The sequence below is a fragment of the Macaca fascicularis genome, chromosome 5 (assembly GCF_037993035.2).
Source record: "Macaca fascicularis isolate 582-1 chromosome 5, T2T-MFA8v1.1".
NCBI lineage: Eukaryota > Metazoa > Chordata > Mammalia > Primates > Cercopithecidae > Macaca > Macaca fascicularis.
Window position 1 is genome coordinate 91,626,467 of NC_088379.1, and position 21,450 is coordinate 91,647,916.

Sequence of the window (21,450 nt, forward strand, 5' to 3'; positions counted from 1 at the left end):
AGAAAGTGAACTCTCTCTCTTGAACCATACTTGGTTACTCACTTGTTCTACTTAAAAGTCAGAAAGAGAGGGCATTCTTGTGGGGGGAAAATAAACAAGAAGAATTAGGGATGCTGAGGGGGAGCAAATAGGGAAAGGCATTAAGATAGCAGCACGATATAATTTTGCTCCACTTACTTTTCAAATTACATCTTGTAATTTGGCAGTGACCTTAAAGAGATCCTCATGAGATTCATTCCAATGTGAAAATCTCACTCGGGTTAAACTCAAAGTTTCCATTGTTTGATTTAACACCTAAACAAAGTGATCACTGCAAAGAAATGGTTATGGCTTTGAAGGTGATAAGCATACCCAAAGAAGCAAATATGTTTTGCTTCCAGTTCAGGAAAGCAACTGACATGCAGAAATATCAGGGAAAGATAGAGCAAACAGTTGTGCATCCCTTTATTATTAACGTGTTTGTCATTTCAAGTAATATCTGTCTCACAACAGGTTGGTATTGAGAAATCTTTGATTAAAGGAAAAAAACTGAAAACGTATTTATTTTTAAATTCCAAGTATTCCTATCATACTGTCCGAACAGACCAGTTTGACTAAATTGCTATTTATGGTGTATCTATATTTTATAGATATTGTGGAAGAGATATACAAAAAATATTGAGATAAAAAAACTCAATATGTGGTGTTTTCTCTTGCCTGTCTCCATTCAAACGTTTGGAAAAAATGGTTTCTGCCATTAACGTGTCTGGGATTTAGGAAACATCTATTTCTATTTCTTATTTAGTATAAAATAGTTTTTTACAATATCTCTGGCAGATATATTCATCTTTTTCTGCTAGAGAACCAACTCTATTATTTTCCAACTATGTGACTTTGGCCAGGTTACTTCTCTCTAAACCTCAATTTTGTCCTCTAAAATATTGATGATAAGCTGTATTTATTATGCAGAGTTTTATAAAAGACTTGGAAAAGTTATGTCTGGTAAAGATCCTTGCACAATTGCCTGATACATAGCAAGTCCCCAATAAATATTATTTATGTATCAAATCATCATCTATTAAATAATATATTAAAATTATATCTGGGAATTAAATATCTTTGGGAAAGGTTTATTTTAAATTTACATAATTATATTATATATTTCCATCTATAATAAAGAAATCTTTCCAATGGAGGAAACACCACTCACTAGGCAATCTATTTTATTGTTGAAATCACTTGGAAAGGCATCCTACATATTGAATCACATTGACCCTATGGAACTTCTCTTCATTAGGTAAACAGGAATTGTCATGTTTCCTCATCCAAATAATAACCTTAAAATATGTAACTATAACCTATAATCCCTAACCATTCCTCCATTCCTCTCCTAAAACTGGACAATTTTATCTTTCGGGCTAAAATCCCTTGATTTTTTTTTTTTTTTGTTTTGTTTTTCTGTTCTTCACATGCCTTTAAACAACAGCAAAAACAACAACAGATGGCCTACCTGAAATTCCGGTCTCTATGTTGTTTTAGCTCCAAACTAATTCTATATAGTTGTTAATTTTGTTTTTCTTTTTTTTTTTTTTTGAGCCGGAGTCTGGCTCTGTCACCAGACTGGAGTGCAGTGGCAAGGTCTTGGCTCAGTGCAACTTCTGCCTCCTGGGTTCAAGCGATTCTCCTGCCTCAGCCTCCTGAGTAACTGTGATTACAGGCACATGCTGCCATGCCCAGTTAATTTTTGTATTTTTAGTAGAGACAGGTTTTCACCATGTCAGCCAGGATGGTCTCGATCTCCTGACCTTGTGATCCACCCACCTCAGCCTCCCAAAGTACTGGGATTACAGGCATGAGCCACCGCACCCGGCCCAGTTGTTGATTTAATAACTGGTATTAATAACTGGTATGTCTCACAGTTCTCTTTTTGGTGTGGGGGATCTGGGAGATATTCCAATGTAAAAGAAGAGCATTTATTTAAAATATATCTTCATGGGCAGAACTCAAAATAGATTTAATAGATCACAAAACTTTTGCATAAAAATAATGCAGAGATATAGGCTCTAGATCTGAGATTCTGAAGTACATATTGAATTTCATTTTCTTTATTTTAATATATCTTTCTGAGTGATAATATCCTGGAAATCTTTCTAATTCCCATTTTAACTTTACTCACCATTCACTATACCTAGAGAATATTTATATCTATGTTACCAAAGTGCTAAGCCTTGTGCCTAGAAATGATAAGCTCTGTTATCTTGAATTACAAAGATTGAATATATGCACATAAATTTATATAGATTTTTATGTACTCAAGACAGGATTATGGCTCAAGATAAACTGTACCAAACTTCATGCATTTGCCATCCCCACTAACAGAAAATATATAATAAAAGAATTTGACACCAACTCTTATTGAACAGGAAGATGGTAGTGGTAAGTCTTCCCTCTACTAATATCTCTATATTAGGATGCATAAACATACTAATACAATATGTATTTGAATATATTAGTGATATATATATATTGCTAATCAAGTTAATAATAGATTATTTTATGAAATTGTCAGATATTACAATGAATAGGGACTGTGCATAGACCTTAGATGTAATTAGCAAATTCAATCACTGTTGGAAACTGGATTTTTATGCTTTCTGAGACAATCCGATACAGCATTCGGATCTCTATAAGAGTTCTGTACACTAATGCTGCCAAGGTAGAATTCTGGTGGCTTTTAAAATTCTGATTCATCACATTCTTCCATCATCATTCTATCATTCCCATAGGCAGAAGGCAGATTCACTTGCAATTGTAACACTCAGATACTGAGTCACTTTCCTTAGAAGAAATGTTGAGTAAGTTTTGGTGTTACCAAAATATGGTTAATTTTCAGAGTGAAGACCTCTGAACATCTCATGTCATATTATTTGTCAGAAATTAGCTTATACTAAATTATCTTTTTCCTACTTCTAACCAAGAGACAGAAATGATATAATGTAAGCCCTGGAAGTTAAATCTAAATAAATAAAGAACTATATTGCTACTTCCATACTCCGTCTAATAGCTTAGATCATGATCCACGATTAAATAATTTTTGGACTATATGAGCTTCTATCCTGGAAAATGTTTCCTCTCTAGGGGATTATGTAATTCTTCTGTCACAATTTCTGAGACTTCTCCTTAACACACCTAAGTATATTTTCATTTAGTGTAGAATTTAGACAAATTTTCTTTCAATGAATGACTCAACACACAATAGCATGAAGAATTAATATAGTTTTCTAAAATCAGAACATTTCTTTGAAAATTATTTGTTATAATTTTATAAAAATTGTAAGTTACAAAGTTATCAGTTATAAAGTTAGAGCATTTCTTTTAAAATTAGTTAACTAAGTCTCAAATTTAGTTATTTAACAAAAGGACCTTGTATTAAACTTCAGTTCAAAGATAGAATTCTAAAAGACTACTGACATACATAAACATAAATAAGCAACAATTCACAAAACTTAACGCTAAATATTGTAATGCCAAGAAATCAGAAAAAGGCTTTCTCCTTGATTCTACCTATTAAACTTGCTTTTATTTCTTTACAACCTCGGAATCTCCAGCTTCCATTCTGGTGAATCCTGTCTTGAATTTTCATAAAATAATAATAAAAGAGAAAAGCAGCAGGCACACTAGTGGTCAAAATGTATTCTTTTAAATAAATTCAAATAAATAATAATTTTATTTTTAAATATATGTTTATAATTATGTGCAATTTGTTTAGAGATGTGAAAGAATGCCTACTAAATTTTTTCATCCTAACTTTATTTAAAGCCATAAATTTTATATTGTTTGAAATAACCCTGTATTGTCTTAATTCTAAGAAACAGAGTTAGACTGTATAGTAAGTTGTTAGTTGCAAAAGTTTATTAGCAATTAAGCACTATCATTTCAAAGAGGTAAGAAGAATTTAAAAGTATCTCTGTGCTAGATGGATATAACAATCTGTAACCACAAATTTTTGTTCATTTTACTTTGATCCTTCCTAATGTTCATATTCAAACTTTAAAAAGATATAGCATTCAGTTAATTTGAGGATGTTTTTCTTATTTCTTCAAATATATTTTTGGAAAACCATTTACCTGTACCTTAATAACTTGGCTCCCTGGCAAGGTTATGTGTATATCTCTTTCATTCTAATTGCAATTTCTTGTTCTTCAGAGGGAAAGGCAAGAGGAGCTATTTTAGCAGTTCAGCTGTTAGCTTTGGATATAATATACTTGAGGTCTAGAATTTTCAAATGTGTGCAGCGTGCCTGTCTTTAATTTTATATCCAGAGAATATTGGCCAAGAACTTAGATAAAGGAACATCACAGGGTTTGCTCAAAGAAGGTGCTACCATTTGAAGTAGAATGGAAAAAATAAGGTTGAAGAATGTATCTAAAAGAAGCAGGTTTGAGGAAAGGACTCAAGAAAATTCTATGGGACAATAGGAGTCTTTGATAATCAACAAGATGGCATGCCCTGGTTGGGGTTTGGGATGGTAGAGGCAGTCAATGACTGCATAGTTCTTAGAAAAAACTTCTAAGGAAGCATTGTAAAACTGCTTTCCTGTAAATTTTATTGAAAGGAACAAAATCTGAGTGAAGCTAAAGTCATTGATTTCTTTTATCTGTTCTTTGGACTACATAAAAAAATTGACTTGGCACATTTACTACTCTCTAACTTGAAAGTCAGCATGGGTTTAAGAATGTTTAAAGAATGTTTAGTAAGACATTTAAATATGAATGTGCATTATAATGTTGTTCAAATAAACTACACTGTAAAAATATATGCTATGAAATGTTTTAATCATAAAACTATAGTGAAAATTAAGTATATGATAGTGTATGTATAACTAAGAAATACTTTACACAAGAAAAATAAGTATTAAGAAGTGATCCTCTGGATATTAAAATAATTAGCAAACTAATAGGTAGAAAAGCAAATATGTATTGTTTATTTTGTTCAATTTTGTTTATTTTGCCAACATTCTAATTTAGTAACCAAGACAATTCCCTGTGATATCATCTAGATCATATCAACCACCAAGAAACCCCCACAATGTTTCTCAAAATGCAAAGATAGTTTGAATGTGGGAAAGTAGTTAAACTTCAGTCATCAATGACAATTTCATGAGATTCTCTGATTCATCAAGACATTTTAACTATTTTTGCTTAGGGTTCAAGTTTAAAAGTTCTGTGAAGAGAGAAGAAAAATGTTGATTATTATGATAGCATTATCACATCATTTTTCAGCCTCAAAGTAATTTAATATAAATTACTCTGAATAATTCCAGGTGAAAGACATGTGAACCTCTGATTGCTTTTTGAAATTTCTGCAGAATCTTGGAAGAGATCAAGGTATCAATTAGCATATACTTAGCTTTGCTATTTCTTCTAATAAATGTTAGAGTAATTTCAACATGCTTAAAATTGTGTAATTCTTCTGCCGATAAATAACTTGAATCAGCCCTCAGCCTTGTGTCTGATAGTCACAGTTTGAGAGGTTATCTGACTGCTCAGTTGTTGCTAGGAAGCCCTGTGCATAAAATGATAATAATTTCACTTAAAGATTAATAAAACAATTCCACTCAAAATTGACAAAGCACATTATTTAACTGAAATTTCTATAGGTTTATTTTTTTTAAATATAACCATAACTTTAAACATTAAGTTATAATTTTAATTATAGGTAAAAGGGGCTAAGAAATCCAAATGGAAACATTTTCAAAAAGGAAACATTTTTTTTCTAACCTATTTCATTGGAAAATACCTACTGATTTTTCAGTAAAATTTAACTTAAGCAAAAGGCTTTCCATTGTAGATGTCTTTATGCAATTTTTTTTAACTTCTAGGTCCACTTGCAGGGTCATTATCACATATGGCACTAGGCTATTAAAGACTGCTGTACTATGTAATCATCATCTTGAGATAAAGAAATACAGACATTATATAATGAATGAAAACCTTTATTATAATCTACATTATTTGTATTAGAGATTATTTTAATGTCTAGGTTCATACATATCAAGGATATAAATGTTATGTATTAATTTTCACACAAATAATTTCAGCTCCAAAAATTTTTCTAAAACAAACTAGGATAAAAAGCGGGGGTGGGGGGCGGCTTCCAAGAGAAAAATTTTTAAAAGAAAATAGAATTATCAATATGGTGCTATTTTTTGTTTGTTTTTCTGAAGGGTTAGATTGAGTTTAAAACTTTTTACTTTTTTTCTTTTTTATTGGCTTTTAAATTTAATACTGTCAAAATAGAAGAAAAGCAATCCTCATAAACGCCTGAAGAGCTAAATAAGATCTCAAAGGACAACCTCGCTATGTGAAATCAAGTGACATGTAACAAAATGTCACATGAAAATGAGAAATCCTGGCTTTTTGCTTTCCACTGACAAGTACATTAAAGAGATATGGCCGTGCAATTCACTCTGAGTATTGATTGAGAGGTTCCTTCTTTGTCTAAAATGTATTATATACCAAAGACAAACGCATGAAGAGAGTAATTCCTACTTTTGAATAAAGTCAGCACATTTAAATATGAATGTGCATTATAATTTGTTCAAATAAACTATACTAGGCATATAATTAATCCCCAAACTATAGATAAGTAATTTAAAATGAAATAAATTTTCCTAAGTAGCCATATAAAATCTAATGGTGAAAATAATACTTCACACTAAATATAGGAAAGGAACATGGAGCAAACAGAGATTCAAGACCTTGAGATTCGTTATAAATAAATGGTTGCCATGCAGTTTTCTTATCTTCTAGACCAGCACTGTCTAATAGAAAAATGACAGTCACAAATGCCAATCACATATGTAGTTTTAAGTTTAATGTCCACATTCAAAAGAATAAAAACCAGGTGAGTTTAATTTTAACAACATATATCTTTAATCCAATATATTCAAAATGCCATCACCTCAACATAATCTATATAAGATTATTAATAATATATTTTACATGCTTTTAAAAATATCTTCAAAATCTGGTATGCATTTTACATATAAAACATATTTTAATTTAGACTAGTTATAATTTCAAGTGCTGAATAACCGCATGTGGCTAGTGGCTACCAACTAGACAGTGCAGTTCTAGAATATGTCATTACTCTTATATTACTAGTGGAATTTCGAGACTATCTCATTAATATCCAGCAGAATGAATAAATGTCTACCTAAATACAAGCTTATTATGGTACCCACTTCTTGTTGAGTCATTTTTTTGTTTGTTTTTGGTTTTCGCTTTTGGACTTTTTAAATACCTAAATAAAAAAATCATAACATTTCTTACATAATAAAAGGATTCCTTAATAAAATTTTCTTATCAATCCAATAGAATAGTTAATAGAGTTATGGGTCACATGGTTATTGCCAATTTCCAAAACATCCATATGTAATAAATACACTAAATTCAATCCTGTATTGTAGTTGTTAAAGTTGTCAATTGTGGTTGTACTTAGATTTGCACTAGTATATGTAGTAAGGTATTTTTGTATTTTTAAAAATATATTCTACTATTATATGTAAACTTTATTGTCTATATATTACAAACACAAATCTGTACCTTTACTAGAGAGTTAACTTATGGCCATTTAAGAAATGTATCAGTCCATTTGATAATCCCAAATCATAGATAGCTCTACAGGAAAATTTCTGATGGACTCTATTGCAGGACTCAGTAGTAGAACTTAAATCAAAATTGCTTTATGAAATTATAAATTTAATTGGGAAAACAAGTATGTATGTCTATGTCACATCTCCAAGTCAGGTGAGGGAAGTCTACATTAAACTCACCTGACCACCAGCAACTTGAACAATAATTACAATTTTTAAATGCAGAAGTTCATGTTTTGAGGAGGATATGATATATTGACCTGTTAAAGACTTGATTTAGTGTCAAGAGTAGTTTAAATCAATGAAGCCATAGACAGAAGCTTAGAATGTCAGCAAGGAGAGCAACTTTTATGCCTAAATATTGTAGAAGCACAAAATAGTTTTAGAAAGGAGATGGAAAATGACTCGCAAATAGTGACTTATTTTTCTAGTTATAAAGGTAAATATATTTTAATCATTTGGGATCTGGTGGCCTCTGTTATTAAAGGAAAATAGCATTACTATTTTTAGTTGCAGGCAAGAAAGTAATTTTAGAAGAAAAAAGCCTATTGAAGTTTAATGAAAAGAAATCATTGTGGTAGGTAGTCTTCAGTACTGGTCAGATTATAGAAATCATCACTTTTTTATTACAATAACACCACTTACCCAACTTTTTGCTTCTATCTTTACTCTCCTGGTAAAATCATTATGTGTTTAAAAGGGAGAGAGAACAAAACAGGTAAAGCTGTAGCAAAAGGTACAAGGATACAGTCCCTTCCTGGAAAGAGGATTTTGTGGCGAACCATTTCTCCCATAATGCATCCCACAGACCATATATCCACTAGAACAGGAGAGAGAGGGTAGTGAAGAAAAGGGAGGAAAGTAAAGTTAACTAAGATAATTGACTTCTGAAGGAGGAGGAAAAAGAACAGTTTGATTAAAAGTACAATTTTCACCTCCCACCAAAAGTTGGCCAAAAGGTGAATTAAAACCAACACTACGCTATTACATAAACGGTGTCTAGTATTAGAACTCAAATTGATGTTTAAAAAACCATTACTTTGTGGATTCTGGACATTGCCTCTCAGTAGTGCCACAAAGTGGTGACATTGGTAACAGAGAAAAGCAATAGCTAAACCAAAAGTATCTCCATGGCAGGTGACAGCTAAAAGCCACCAAAGGGTTTTCTGTGTCATTTTCTGGATGCAGAGAAAACGATACTAACTTGTAGAGGTGGCTATTTTCACTTTCTCTTCTATTCAATTACAGAGAATAGGGCAACAAGAGGCCACCTTTTTTTCAGGGGGCCAGGGGCAGGGACAAAACAAGATAAATTCAACCAAATCCAAGAAACCAGGAAATAACTGGAACCATGGTTTAGAGGCAAAAGAATTGCAATTCCTGGTATTTGGGACTTAGCTTTTCCTTCAGAAGTTTATTCTTGTAAATAAACATCAGTTTTAGTTTCCATTCGAAATATTTCAAGAAAAAGGACATATGATGAATTAGCACATGTATAAAGGAGTCATCTGGAAGGAAAGTGAAAAAAGTATTAAATGTGTTAAAAATTGTTACATACATATATTTATTTCCAAATTGTCAAACTTGTTAGGAAAACATGCTTTGCCTTCTCTTACCAATCTTTATCCCTTTCCAACTTGTTTTTTATTGTGGACAAAGGGAACTTTTGGGCAGAATCATTTGGCTGAATTGTTCCGTGGGGAAGGAAGGCGGGGCTAGGTGCAGGGGACAGCAGGGCATGCCTGATGTGGGAGCAAGCAGGTTTTTCTGCATGATAACCTTCCACCCGTTGGTGGGGAGGGCAGCACCAGGGTGCCAGGCAGGCCTCCTCCATGGACTTAGAGAAGTCGAAAACCTAAGGCAGCGACTTGCAATTCTTTCTAGTGAGGAAAGGGAAAGGGATTTTAATATCAGCTATTTGCAGTGCCAAGATCTGAAAAGCCCGAATAGGCAAATTCAGATCCTCTCCCCCACCCCAGTCTCCTGTACATTCTTGATTCTTGACTTTGTTTCTCCTTTGACTTTTTAAAAATAACTTGTGAAGAAAGTATAAAAATGTCCTCTTTTCTGAATGAATTAGATGTGGTATTGCCTAGTGAGGAGGACTAGATTCATCTCTTCTGAGTCAAAAGGTGCCAGAACTCTGACATTGCCCACCAGGGTGAAGCTGACCTTCGTAAGAGGTGACTTTTTAACTTCCTCTGTATAAATGCATACATATATTATCTGTCTTCTAATCTAAGAGTATACAAAGAAGTTTCTGCAAACTTCAGTGGCCAGGGAATTTTCACAAAAGTACCCTGTAGCACCTGAACATAAAAATACCCTGATTATTTTTATAGAACTTATTAAAATAGACTGCTAAAACTAAATAGAATAGAATAGAAAATAAATATTTAAGATACATTGAATACATCTACAATCCTAATTTAAAACTATTTTAATTCCTAAGTATATTGAATATGTTTTTCAATATGGTGCATTATTTGTAAGATATAGTCTCATCAAAATAATACATTGCAATGCTTTCTAATAGATATTTAATAAATCCTTAGTTTTAATCAACAACACTCAATTGTAATACATTTTTAAGATTCCTTCCACAGCCTTCATTTCATTTTAAAGTGTTCATGAATATTAGATTTTCTTTAGGAAAGCAGTAGTGTCAAATTTGACATTTTCCTTTTTTATGATTTTTGGAATATATAAGAATTTATTAGGCAATTGCTACTCTAAATATTTCTTACAGAGCAACTTAAATTATTACAGAAATTCTTATTCAATTTAAATAATTTGGATTATTTCAAAGTTGTCTGTGAAGATTTTCACTCCCAGGATTTGTGTCACATTTTTGCTTGTCTTTTTCTAGAAATACAGCCATCAGTCTGAGATACGACATAAAAGCCAAATGGCTAAATGCGGTAGATTCCTTCCTGCTTTCACACTCATGCTCAGCTGAGCTGCAACCCAAATAGCAATTTTTCTCAATATCTAGGCACGTGTGCTAATCAGCATCCACTTGACTGTTTAATCAGACTCCATTTACAATTCTTTTTCACTATTAACATTTAGTGCTCTTCTAGCAAAGCTGACTTGTCAATAACATCCTTCACATTTTTAATGAGTGTTTCTTACCAGTAGTATTAAAAAAAAAAAAAAAAAAAAACAACAACACCCTGAATATGCTATCTGGCAGCCCTACCTTATAAAAGCATGTACATGAAAGAGAACATTCCCCTTGGCTATCTACAACATGCACCCATTTTATTCACGGTTTTGATGCTGCTCTCCAGAAGCATCCCTACCGTTCTCCTTGTAGCCCATCCCCAGGATGACCTCCGGGGCTCTGTAATAACGTGTCACCACATATGGAGTCATCATGAAGCTTGTGCCTGCTGTCCTGGCCAGTCCAAAGTCCAGGATTTTCAATGTGCAATCAGACTTGACTACAATGTTACTTGGTTTTAAATCCTAACAATAAGGATAAGGGAAAAAATTAAAAGCCAGTATCAAGTGAAACATGTTATTTCCATTGACTCAATCAACATAGCAATCTTGCAGTAGCACTGATGAGGTCCCCCTGACCTACAGAGCCCTAAACAAGGCAAACGATTACTGCTACAAATAAGTTAACTGTTAGTTTTTGGATTAAAAAAAATCTTCAGAAGGTTTTTTAATCCCAGAAAAAAATTGTATTATCATTTTCACAATTTACACTGATCTTGGGATGAGGTTTTAGAAAAAAAGAAATGTATCATTGATTGTCTTCTGTTACATTTCTCCTTAGGACAACATAAATCTTTCAACATATATATCATTTCTAGGCCTGACAGAAGAACAGATCAGGGCAGCTGTCTTTATGCTGCCAGAAACAAACTATGGATTTCAGTTGCACATATGACTTCTGCCAATCAAGGAGCTGAAAGCATGAGGCTTCTAAGAAGCTGCATCTCAATGAGCCAAAAACATAACATTGAACAAACTCAACTACTAGAATTTCCTTCTACAATTAGCGAACTAGGTGCCAATTCCAATATCAAAGAAATGAGGAAGTATATTATATTTGACCAATGCCCCCTGTATAAAGAAAATAATCTACAGTTACTCTTCCTCTTCTCTTAAAGCATTTGAATTGTAATCCTAGAGAAGGTGTTCTTACCCTGTGAATAATTCCAGCAGAGTGGAGGTGCTTAATGCCACACAGCATTTGGTACAGCAGGTAAGACATTCGCTCGTGGTCTAATTCCATCTGAATCACTTGACATAAGTTGGCATCCATCAGTTCCATTACTAAGTAACTAGAAGGGTAAATCCACAATGTTAGTTCCAGGTCACGAGATCTATGAAGTCCTTTCAGTTAGTCAGAATTCTCTCCTAACTCTGTAAGTCTTCTGAACTTCTTAGCTCTGCCTTTGACTGAATCAAGACTATGAGAATTTCCAGGTATTGCATGTGTGTTAGCTATACAAACCCTACCACAAGGTTGCTAGTAGAAAAAGTATTTATTAGTGTGTGGTTTGTGTCCATAGAGTTTTTAACCTTAATTTTGCCTTCACTTTCCCCTGTATACCCTCAACTCTTTTGTGAGTATTATAATTTTAAATAAGAAAAAAATTCAGAACAGCTTCTTCCTAAATTCAATGTATCTGTGTTAAGGACAAGGTACTAGGGAATCACTTCCTCTCCTCCATCTGTTGTCATTACTGGGTAGACGTTGCACAAAATCAATGACACTACAAAGATCGAAAGAATAAAGATAATTTTCATGTCCCTTTTATTACTATTTCTTTTTATTTGTTTGTTTGTTTTGAGATGGAGTCTCGCTCCGTCGCCCAGGCTGGAGTACAGTGGTGCGATCTCGGCTCACTGCAACCTCCGTCTCCCAGGTTCAAGCAATTCTCCTGCCTCAGCCTCCTAAGTAGCTGGGTCTACAGGTGCACACCACCACACCTGGCTAATTTTTGTATTTTCAGTAGAGGCGGGGGTTTCACCATGCTGACCAGGATGGTCTCGATCTCCTGACCTCGTGATCCATCTGCCTTGGCCTCCCAAAGTGCTGGGATTATAGGCGTGAGCCAGCATGCCTAGCCTTATTACTATTTCTTCAGGTAAATTAACTCATTGTAGAAAGTTCATGGAATCTATTAATAATCATAAATAAATAAGCCTTTCCTGAGTGACCAAGAGTATGGAACAACAGAGCATATAAAGCCACAAGGTCAAAAGGAGGCAGAATGTCTTTCCACACACAAACAGAATCTTCTTGACCTATCACTGGACCCCTTTCATTTGACCCCACCTCTTACCTCTCTTTGATCAGTACAAGGGATTTCAACTGTGTGTGTGTGTGTGTGTGTGTGTGTGTGTGTGTGTGTGTGTGTGTGTTATTCCCTTGGGCTATCTAAGTGCTGTGCTCTCCCTTCCTTTATGAGTTTTGTTACTTACACATCTTGGAACTCCTCCAGCGTTTTCTGGGGTGTGAAGACATTTAATAAACTAATAATCTGAAAGAGAGCGGAAGGGACAGAGGAAAAGAGAGAAAGAAAAAAGAGAGAGAATGTATTATTTTTAAATTTTATTTCAACTCAAAGTCACTCACTAATGCTATGGTGGAAATGGAGAAGTTGGAAAAATTTCTAGAGCTGTCTCACAGGACACAGAAAAGTGTACTCAGAAAGAACAGATGATCTGTCTTCAGGTTAATAATGCAGCTAAAAAGCTCAATTCTTGGGCAGAAGAAAGAATCAGAGAGATGCATAATTGTTACACTGCTTTCAAGTGTGATTCCTCGTGGCAGAATATGGGCCTTTGGGGGATTAAACAAAAAAGGAAGAAATGCGGTGTGAGAAGAGAGGTGGCAGTAAAACACTGTGCGAAACATAGCAAGGGGATACTTCTCCTCCAGATGAACAAAGTCGTATTCTACTTCATGACTTTTTTGTGTTGTTACTTTATATTTTTTTACTTCTACCTCACCCTCAAATATTAAACTAATGCTCCAATAATATGTGTGGGGAAAGGTGCATTCTAGATGATATCAATGATGAATTTAGTAGAAAATTATTTAAAAGTTTTCTGCATTCAGTTAGAAGCTTTTTGTTTCCTGCTTTATTTTATATATTAGCTAGTAAAGAAATCTGCCTTCTAGCATAAGCAAATTTTGTAAAAACCCCTTGTCACATTTCCAAATAGAGTTCATAGATCAATAACTCAAAATGTTCTTCCAGCTAAATATTTGGTACTAACGTGCCAGCAGGAAATGAATATAAAAATATACAGATACAAATCTTATACTCAAAAGATAGTTGCAACTATTTTATAAAAAATAGATAAGTACAAGGTCAAGATTTAAGCAGCTTCAAAGCATCAATCAATGAATTTCAGTAAACTCTATAAATGATATAAAGACATATGGAGTAATAAACATAAAATGAAATTAAACACCTGAGAAATTGACTCAATTCTATGGAATGTTTTATGTCTCATGTAGTTTTAACTTATTGAGAAATTGTTGACAAAAAATAATCATAGTACCATCCAATATTTTCTAGTATACATATATATGGCAATGGTTGTCATATAGTTTTTTAAAAAATCATCTTTTCTAAAGCAACCTTTCAGTGTGAAATATTCATATAGAAATAAAATTGTTTTAAAATTATCTTTAAAACTTGTGATTAAAGTGCCATGTTATTCTGTATACTCAGTGCTAGTGAGTGTTGAAAACTGCCTATGAAGTACATCTTTCACTGTAACATCTACAGTGGGTCTGTTTCTCTAGGACTTTATCAATCTCATAAAGTAATTTATTTCATTTTGATATTTGTTCAAACAAAAACATTAGCGATTGTGTATAGAGCACACATTACACCCACACAAACATTCACATGAACACTCCTTAACAATGGATAAATGCTAACCCAGATCAACTAGTGAACAAATAATCCAGATAATCTAAGAAATCTAGAAAATAGCATTACAATTTTAAATAAATCAAGTTTTATTGTTTTAAAAGGTAATTTATCAAGATCTATTCCCTACTGTATGTTCTTATTTTCCCTTTTCCTATGACCTTGTTTTATCACTTTTCACCCTTCGAGAAGTTCTCCTCTAGCCTTCCTTTGCTGTCTTATAAATTCTAATTCCTAGCAAGAGCCAATTTTAAAAATGCCTCTGTAGAAGGAGATTATCACAGCTATAAAGTTTCCATTTTAATTCAACAGTTTCCAGACAGGAATCTCAGTTCTTTTATCCCAGCATCTTCAGACACACGGATGTAAATCCGTGTTTGTCAGGCCCCACTAGTTCCTAGAATTGAATATTTATATTCTTTTTTTTAAATAACAATTTTAATCTAATTTTCAGTTGATAATAAATACAGAAAACAGGCGACCAAACTAACACCATAAAGAAGTATTTTCTAAATAGATTTTCTTCGTATTATTAAAGATTTAATGAGATTACTTTACTCTTCCTTTTCTTTCCACACTATTAACAGAGTTCTTATTAATGTGGAATTTACATTTGGTTGTAGTGGATTTCCTCTTCATAAAAAGTTCCAGAAATGTGTTTCTGCAGACTTCTGCATACATACATACACACATAAAAGGAAGGTAGCAGGTGGGGTGCTATTTATAAATTATCACTGCAATCTGGAACTCTTTTTTAGGCTTCATAAATATAAGTCTCCAAAATTTCAGTCAAGAACGGGAAGTATTATTCTCTCAAACTGACCAAGCAAGTGGGCATTTCTCCACATTGTATTGCATTACAGGGTCTGGCATGAGGATGAGGGAAATATAAATACATGTATGGAAAACTTTCCATACATTTGATTCATTGCTTATATCCATCCATTTTCCATTGCCAATGTTATGCTCCATCCTCCTTGGCATAACAGAATACATTGCATTGATCATGTGGCTAATCTTGCACTTACCTTTATTTAACATACTGAAAGAACAAATTAGTATATAACTCTTCATAGGAACCATCCTTTCTATCATTTCTATATTCCTTTCTAGAAGTCTCATGTTTGTTGCATGGCTATATTAGATATGGGTGTGCAGTTCATAAAATTTTAATTTCTTGGTGAGGCCTTTGCTGCTTGGCCTATTTAAATGGGTAACCCTATCCCACCACACACTGACCAGTATTTTTAAATCTTCCTTGTTTGCTTTGCCTTACTTAATAGCACTTATCATCACCTGACATTTTACACATTGACCTGTCTTATTGTGGATCGCCTTGCTCTTGCCAATAAAGCATGAGCTTCACCTGGGCAGGGATTTGTCTGTTTTCTTCACCATCTAGATCTGTGCCTGGCACATTTTATTCATTCAACACATATACGTCAAGTGACTGAATTAAAAAGTCATCAGGGTAGAGGAATAGAGGAAAAGAGAAATACTGTCATGGGGCCCAGATCTGCATATTTGCATTTCAAGTATCTTTCAACTTAATACTAATACATTTGTGTCTTCTCAGTGCTACTTGTAGATGGCGAGCATTATGGACAAGATACCTGGTTTATAAAACCATGCTGGTAATGTGTTCTGTGTAATTTTCATACATAAGAACTTTGTAGAGATAACTCTACAAAGGTATTCTACAACCTTAGAATGATTTTACTTGTAATAAAATTATTTTTTTATTTTTAAGAAAATAAAATTTTATTTATAATTTATTATGTATTTATATGTAAAATATATTCAATGTATTTATTATAATTTATTTATTAATAAAAGTTTTCATTAAAATAATGAATTCTCTCCTATTTATCTTTACTAGGAACAAGTGGAGCACAGAATGAATTCTAGAGGTCTTGGCCTGTGATTGAAGGAGCTTAGATTCTGAAGTAAAGAAAGTCCTTTAATGGTCTACCCAGCTGAGTTCTGATGAGAAAAAGCTCTTGATCCCATTCTCAAGTGCTTTGCAAATATGTACTTGCATACTTGCCCATCCCTGAAAAAAATAAGATGCCAACACACAGTGGATTCACTGAACAATTAGAGGCCACCACCAGACTACAGCTGAAACTAAAAGGAGATAACATGAATAAAACTCAACTGTTAACAATTAAATCTAACTTATAAATCGAAATTAAACCTAAATTATAAAGAAATATAGCATGGTGCTTTGTAGGTTTTTTTTTTTTTTTTTTCCCCTGGCTTTTGGCTTTGCTTGTCTTGTTTCTTTTTTGGAAAGCATGAAGCTCTCAATTTGGAGCAAGATAACCAAATATGGTAAATTTTCTAACTAGGGAAATATTTATAAAATTCAGCACTTCCACATCATATGGTTTTTAGGTGATTTTTAAGCAGAAAGCTACCACGAGGACAATGAAATTGAATGCAGCATATTGGCAGGATAAACAACCTTAAGAGGCAGGAATTGCAAAGTAAAGAAAGCCTTTCTTACTCAAGTACAGACACATTTTCTTTTTCCAATCTCACAAACTCCCACCGCCAGAATTTTCAAAATAACAAAACTCACGTTTTTATGGTTCACACACTTCATGAGGACCAGCTCCCGGTACGCTCTCTTGGCATGGGTTTGGTTCTGAAAGGGTCTGCTGAGCTTCTTAATGGCCACATTTCTGTCAAGGACAGCATCATACGCGGCACTGTAGAGATCCAAGAGCAACTCAGAATTAAGAGCAAAAGATTCCTTAGAACTCTTGCCTACTTGACTAAGGACACAGGTAAAGAAAATGCTATTTTGGAATCTTACTCAGATTTTGTATACTCTGGTCACATGCCAATCAGGCTGTAAGTAAAGATATAAGTGACTTGTATAAGAATATTCTACATGCTAGAAGGATGAAGAAGAGTTGAAGGAAGTGAAGGAGAAGGGAGAAACAGGAGAAGGGGAGAAGGAGAAGAGGGCAAAGGAGAAGAAAAAGATCTTGCCAAGAATATAGAATATAATTGCCTCAGTAAGTTGGTGGAATAAGAATTAAGACAGACATTCAAATTTCCCACTAGTCATGAGACTATAGCAAGTCATTTAATCCCTCTGAGCTTGAATTTCTCATCTGTTAATATATGATATTTAATTTTTTATAGCTATAAAACTTCATTGTTCTTTGGTTGTTTTAAATCAACATTTTTTTCTATACCCATTCACAAGAACCAGGTGTTTTGTTTGTTTGTTACTGTTTTTTAGAAACAGAGTCTTGCTATATTCCCCCGGCTGGTCTTGAACTCCTGAGCTCAAGCTATCTTCCTGCCGCAGTCTCTTTAGTAGCTGTGACTACAGCCACATACTATGGCACCCAACTAAGAACCAATTTTTAAGGTGTGATGTTAATTGCCATAAAAGCACTTGTGGGCTGATGATCAAAGTGTACTCTCATTAACAACAACAAAGCTCAAAATAAGAAATGCAATCAGGAAATTTTAGAAACATAAATAACTGCATTTAAATACAAAGACAAAAATAAATGCTATTCATATGTGAAGCTTTCACACCGAGAATGAACATTTACAATGCTTTGAAAATAGGGGTGCTTTTACACTGTTGCTTTGAAAAAGCAATCTAAATATTTGGTGCTATTTCTCTCATATGTAGAATACATAAGTTTAGAGATCAAAGGAGAAAGTGAGAGAGGCTCTTTTTGCCATTATACCTAATGATGCACTCACAAAATATGTAACCCATCCCTGAAACTTCGAGTTCTGCTGGGTTTTATCTTAGTTGTCAGGAGGAAATGCAAAACCAGAATCCACTACAACTGATCTACTAAATTAGAAGTAACATTGACCACTGAAAGCTCACGCCACAGAACTCGGAGCCAGAAACGGAATTGCTATACCATAAGAAAATGACAGATTCACAGAATAAGGTTGAAAAAAGTCTTAGAGTTCACCGGGTCCATACTTCCATTTAACACTCATTCCTCTCTAAACTACGTCCATGAAAACTTTCACCAGTCTCTGTTTGCCCATCTCCAAAAACATGGAAATCATTGTATCTAAGCAGCTCTTTCTATTGTTGGGCAGCTTTGAGAATAGAAATGCCATCACTCTGATAAACAGTTATCTTTCTGCGGTTTCCACTGACTACTGTTAGTCCTGCCTTCCAGGGCAACTCAAAATAAAACATTTCCTTTCCATTATTAACCATAATATATGAAATCTATTAAAAGGCTGCACACAATGCCTGGCCTAGAGTAAACACTCAGTAACTCTTAGCTTTTAGCATTTTTCCCCTAAGTCTTTTCTTTCTTAAATTAAATATTACCAGTCCCCTACCATCACTTGTCAGATGTGGTTTCAAGTCCCATCACTATCTGGTCAGTTTCCTCTGAATAAACTCCAGTGTGTCAATATGCTCTGAAAATGCGGACCCTGTGCTAAATAAACATTGCTACTCTGGGTATAGAGTGTTACTGAAGATTAGGGTAGAGCTAGTAACTCTTTCATTCATTCCTTTGCTCATTCATTCAACAAACCTGTTCTGACATAGTTAAAACAGCTAAGTCTGTCCTGGAATTCTTTAATAATGACATTCCACACTATTTTTTCTTTCACTTTTTAAGCTATTTTATTTTATTTAAAGTTCCTGGGTACATGTGCAGAATGTGCAGGTTTGTTACATAGGTAAATGTGTGACATGGTGGTTTGCTGCACCTATCAACCCATCACCTAAGTATTAAGCCCATCATGCATTAGCTATTTTTCCTGATGCTCTCCCTCCTCTGCTTCCTGGCCCCAACGGGCCCCAGTGTGTGTGATTCCCCTCCCTGTATCCATGTTTTCTCATTTTTCAGCTCCCCCTTAGAAGTGAGAACATGCAGTGTTTGGTTTTCTGTTCCTGCATTAGTTTGTTGAGGATAATGGCTTCCAGTTCCATCCATGTCCCTGCAAAGTACAGATGTCATTCCTTTTTATGACTGCATAGTATTTCATGGTGTATATGTACCACATTTTCTTTATCCAGTCTATCACTGATGGGCATTTGGGTTGATTCCATGTCTTTGCTCCTGTGAACAGTGCTGCGATGAACATATGCGTGCATGTATCTTTCTTTTTTTTTTTTTTTTTTTTTTTTGAGACGGAGTCTCGCTCTGCCGCCCAGGCTGGAGTGCAGTGGCCGGATCTCGGCTCACTGCAAGCTCCACCTCCCGGGTTCACGCCATTCTCCTGCCTCAGCCTCCCGAGTAGCTGGGACTACAGGCGCCCGCCACTGCGCCCGGCTAGTTTTTTGTATTTTTTAGTAGAGACGGGGTTTCACCGTGTTAGCCAGGATGGTCTTGATCTCCTGACCTCGTGATCCGCCCGTCTCAGCCTCCCAAAGTGCTGGGATTACAGGCTTGAGCCACCGCGCCTGGCCGCGTGCATGTATCTTTATAACAGAATTATTTATATTCCTTTGGGTATATACCCAGTAATAGAATTGCTGGGTCAAATGATATTTAGGTTCTAGGTCTTTGAGGAATGCCACACTGTCTTCCACAATGGGTGAACTAATTTACATTCCCACCAACGGTGTAAAAGCATCCCTATCTGCAGCCTTGCCAGCAAATGTTGTTTCTTGACTTTTTAATAATCACCATTGTGAATGATGTAAAATGGTATCTCATTGTGGTTTTGATTTGCATTTCTCTGATAACCAGTAACATTGAACTTTTTTTCATGTTTGTTGGCCACATAAATGTCTTCTTTTGAGAAGTGTCTGTTCATGTCTTTTGCTCTCTTTTTATGGGGCTGGTTTTTTTCTTGTACATTTGTTTAAATTTCTTGTAGACTCTGGATATTAGACCCTTGTCAGATGGATAGATTGCAAAAGTTTTTCCCATTCTGTAGGTTGTCTGTTCAGTCTGATGATAGTTTCTTTTGCTGTCCAGAAACTCTTTAGTTTAATTAGATCCCATTTGTCCTTTTATGCTTTTGTTGCAATTGTTTTTGCCATTTTCATCAGGAAATCTTTGCCCATGCCTATATCCTGAATGGCATTGGCTAGATTTTCTTCTAGGGTTTTTATAGTTTGGGGGTTTTACATTTACGTCTTTAATCCATCTTGACTTAATTTCTGTATAAGACATAAAGAAGAGGTCCAGTTTTAAGTTTCTGCATATGGCTAGTCAGTTTTCCCAGCACCATTTATTAAATAGGGAATGCTTTCCCCATTGCTTGTTTTTGTCATATTTGTCAAAGATCAGATGGTTGTAAATGTGCAGTCTTATCTCTCAGTTCTCTATTCTGTTCCATTGGTCTATGTTTCTTTATTCATCTTTTTTTTTTTTTTTTTTTTGGACTAGTACCATGCTGTTTTGGTTATTGTAGCCTTGCAGTATAGTTTGAAGTCAGATAGGGTGATGCCTCCAGCTTTCTTCTTTTTGCTTAGGATTGTCTTGGCTATTGGGCTCTTTCTTGTTCCAAATGATTTTGTAAATAGTTTTTACTAATTCTGTGAAGAATGTCAATGGTAGTTTAATGGGAATTGCATTAAATCTATAAATTACTTTGGGCAGTATGGCCATTTTCACAATATTGGTTCTTCCTATTCATGAGCATGGAATGTCCTTTCATTTGTTTATGTCCTGATTTCCTTGAGCAGTAGTTTGTAGTTCTCTTTAAAGAGGTCCTTTATATCCCTTGTTAGCTGTATTCCTAGGTATTTTATTCTCTCTGTAGCAATTGTGAATGGAAGTTCATTTATGATTTGGCTCTCTGCTTGTCTGTTGGTGTATAGAAATGTTTGTGACTTTTTCAGATTAAATTTGTATCCTGAAACCTTGCTAAAGTCACTTATCAGCTTAAGGAGCTTTTGGGCTGAGATTATGGTGTTTTCTAGATATAGGATCATGT

The 21,450-nt window shown here is 34.3% G+C and overlaps 1 protein-coding gene across 50 annotated transcripts in view; it reads right to left on the minus strand.

Moving 5' to 3' along the window:
- MAPK10 (mitogen-activated protein kinase 10) overlaps window positions 1–21,450 on the minus strand; it is a 334,301-nt gene that overhangs the window by 68,999 nt on the left and 243,852 nt on the right. For 40 of the 50 annotated variants that reach the window (XM_005555344.5, XM_005555349.5, XM_074040073.1 and 37 more), the window contains 5 exons: window positions 17,132–17,261; window positions 13,082–13,140; window positions 11,796–11,934; window positions 10,942–11,107; window positions 8,385–8,456 (listed from right to left, as the gene is read on the minus strand). In XM_005555344.5, the coding sequence (XP_005555401.1) occupies window positions 8,385–8,456; window positions 10,942–11,107; window positions 11,796–11,934; window positions 13,082–13,140; window positions 17,132–17,261 (566 nt within the window). Of the gene's footprint in view, window positions 1–8,384; window positions 9,517–10,941; window positions 11,108–11,795; window positions 11,935–13,081; window positions 13,141–17,131; window positions 17,262–21,450 lie in introns of all 50 variants that reach the window. The other 10 variants (XM_015450573.4, XM_074040061.1, XM_074040052.1 and 7 more) reach the window with 2 other exon arrangements.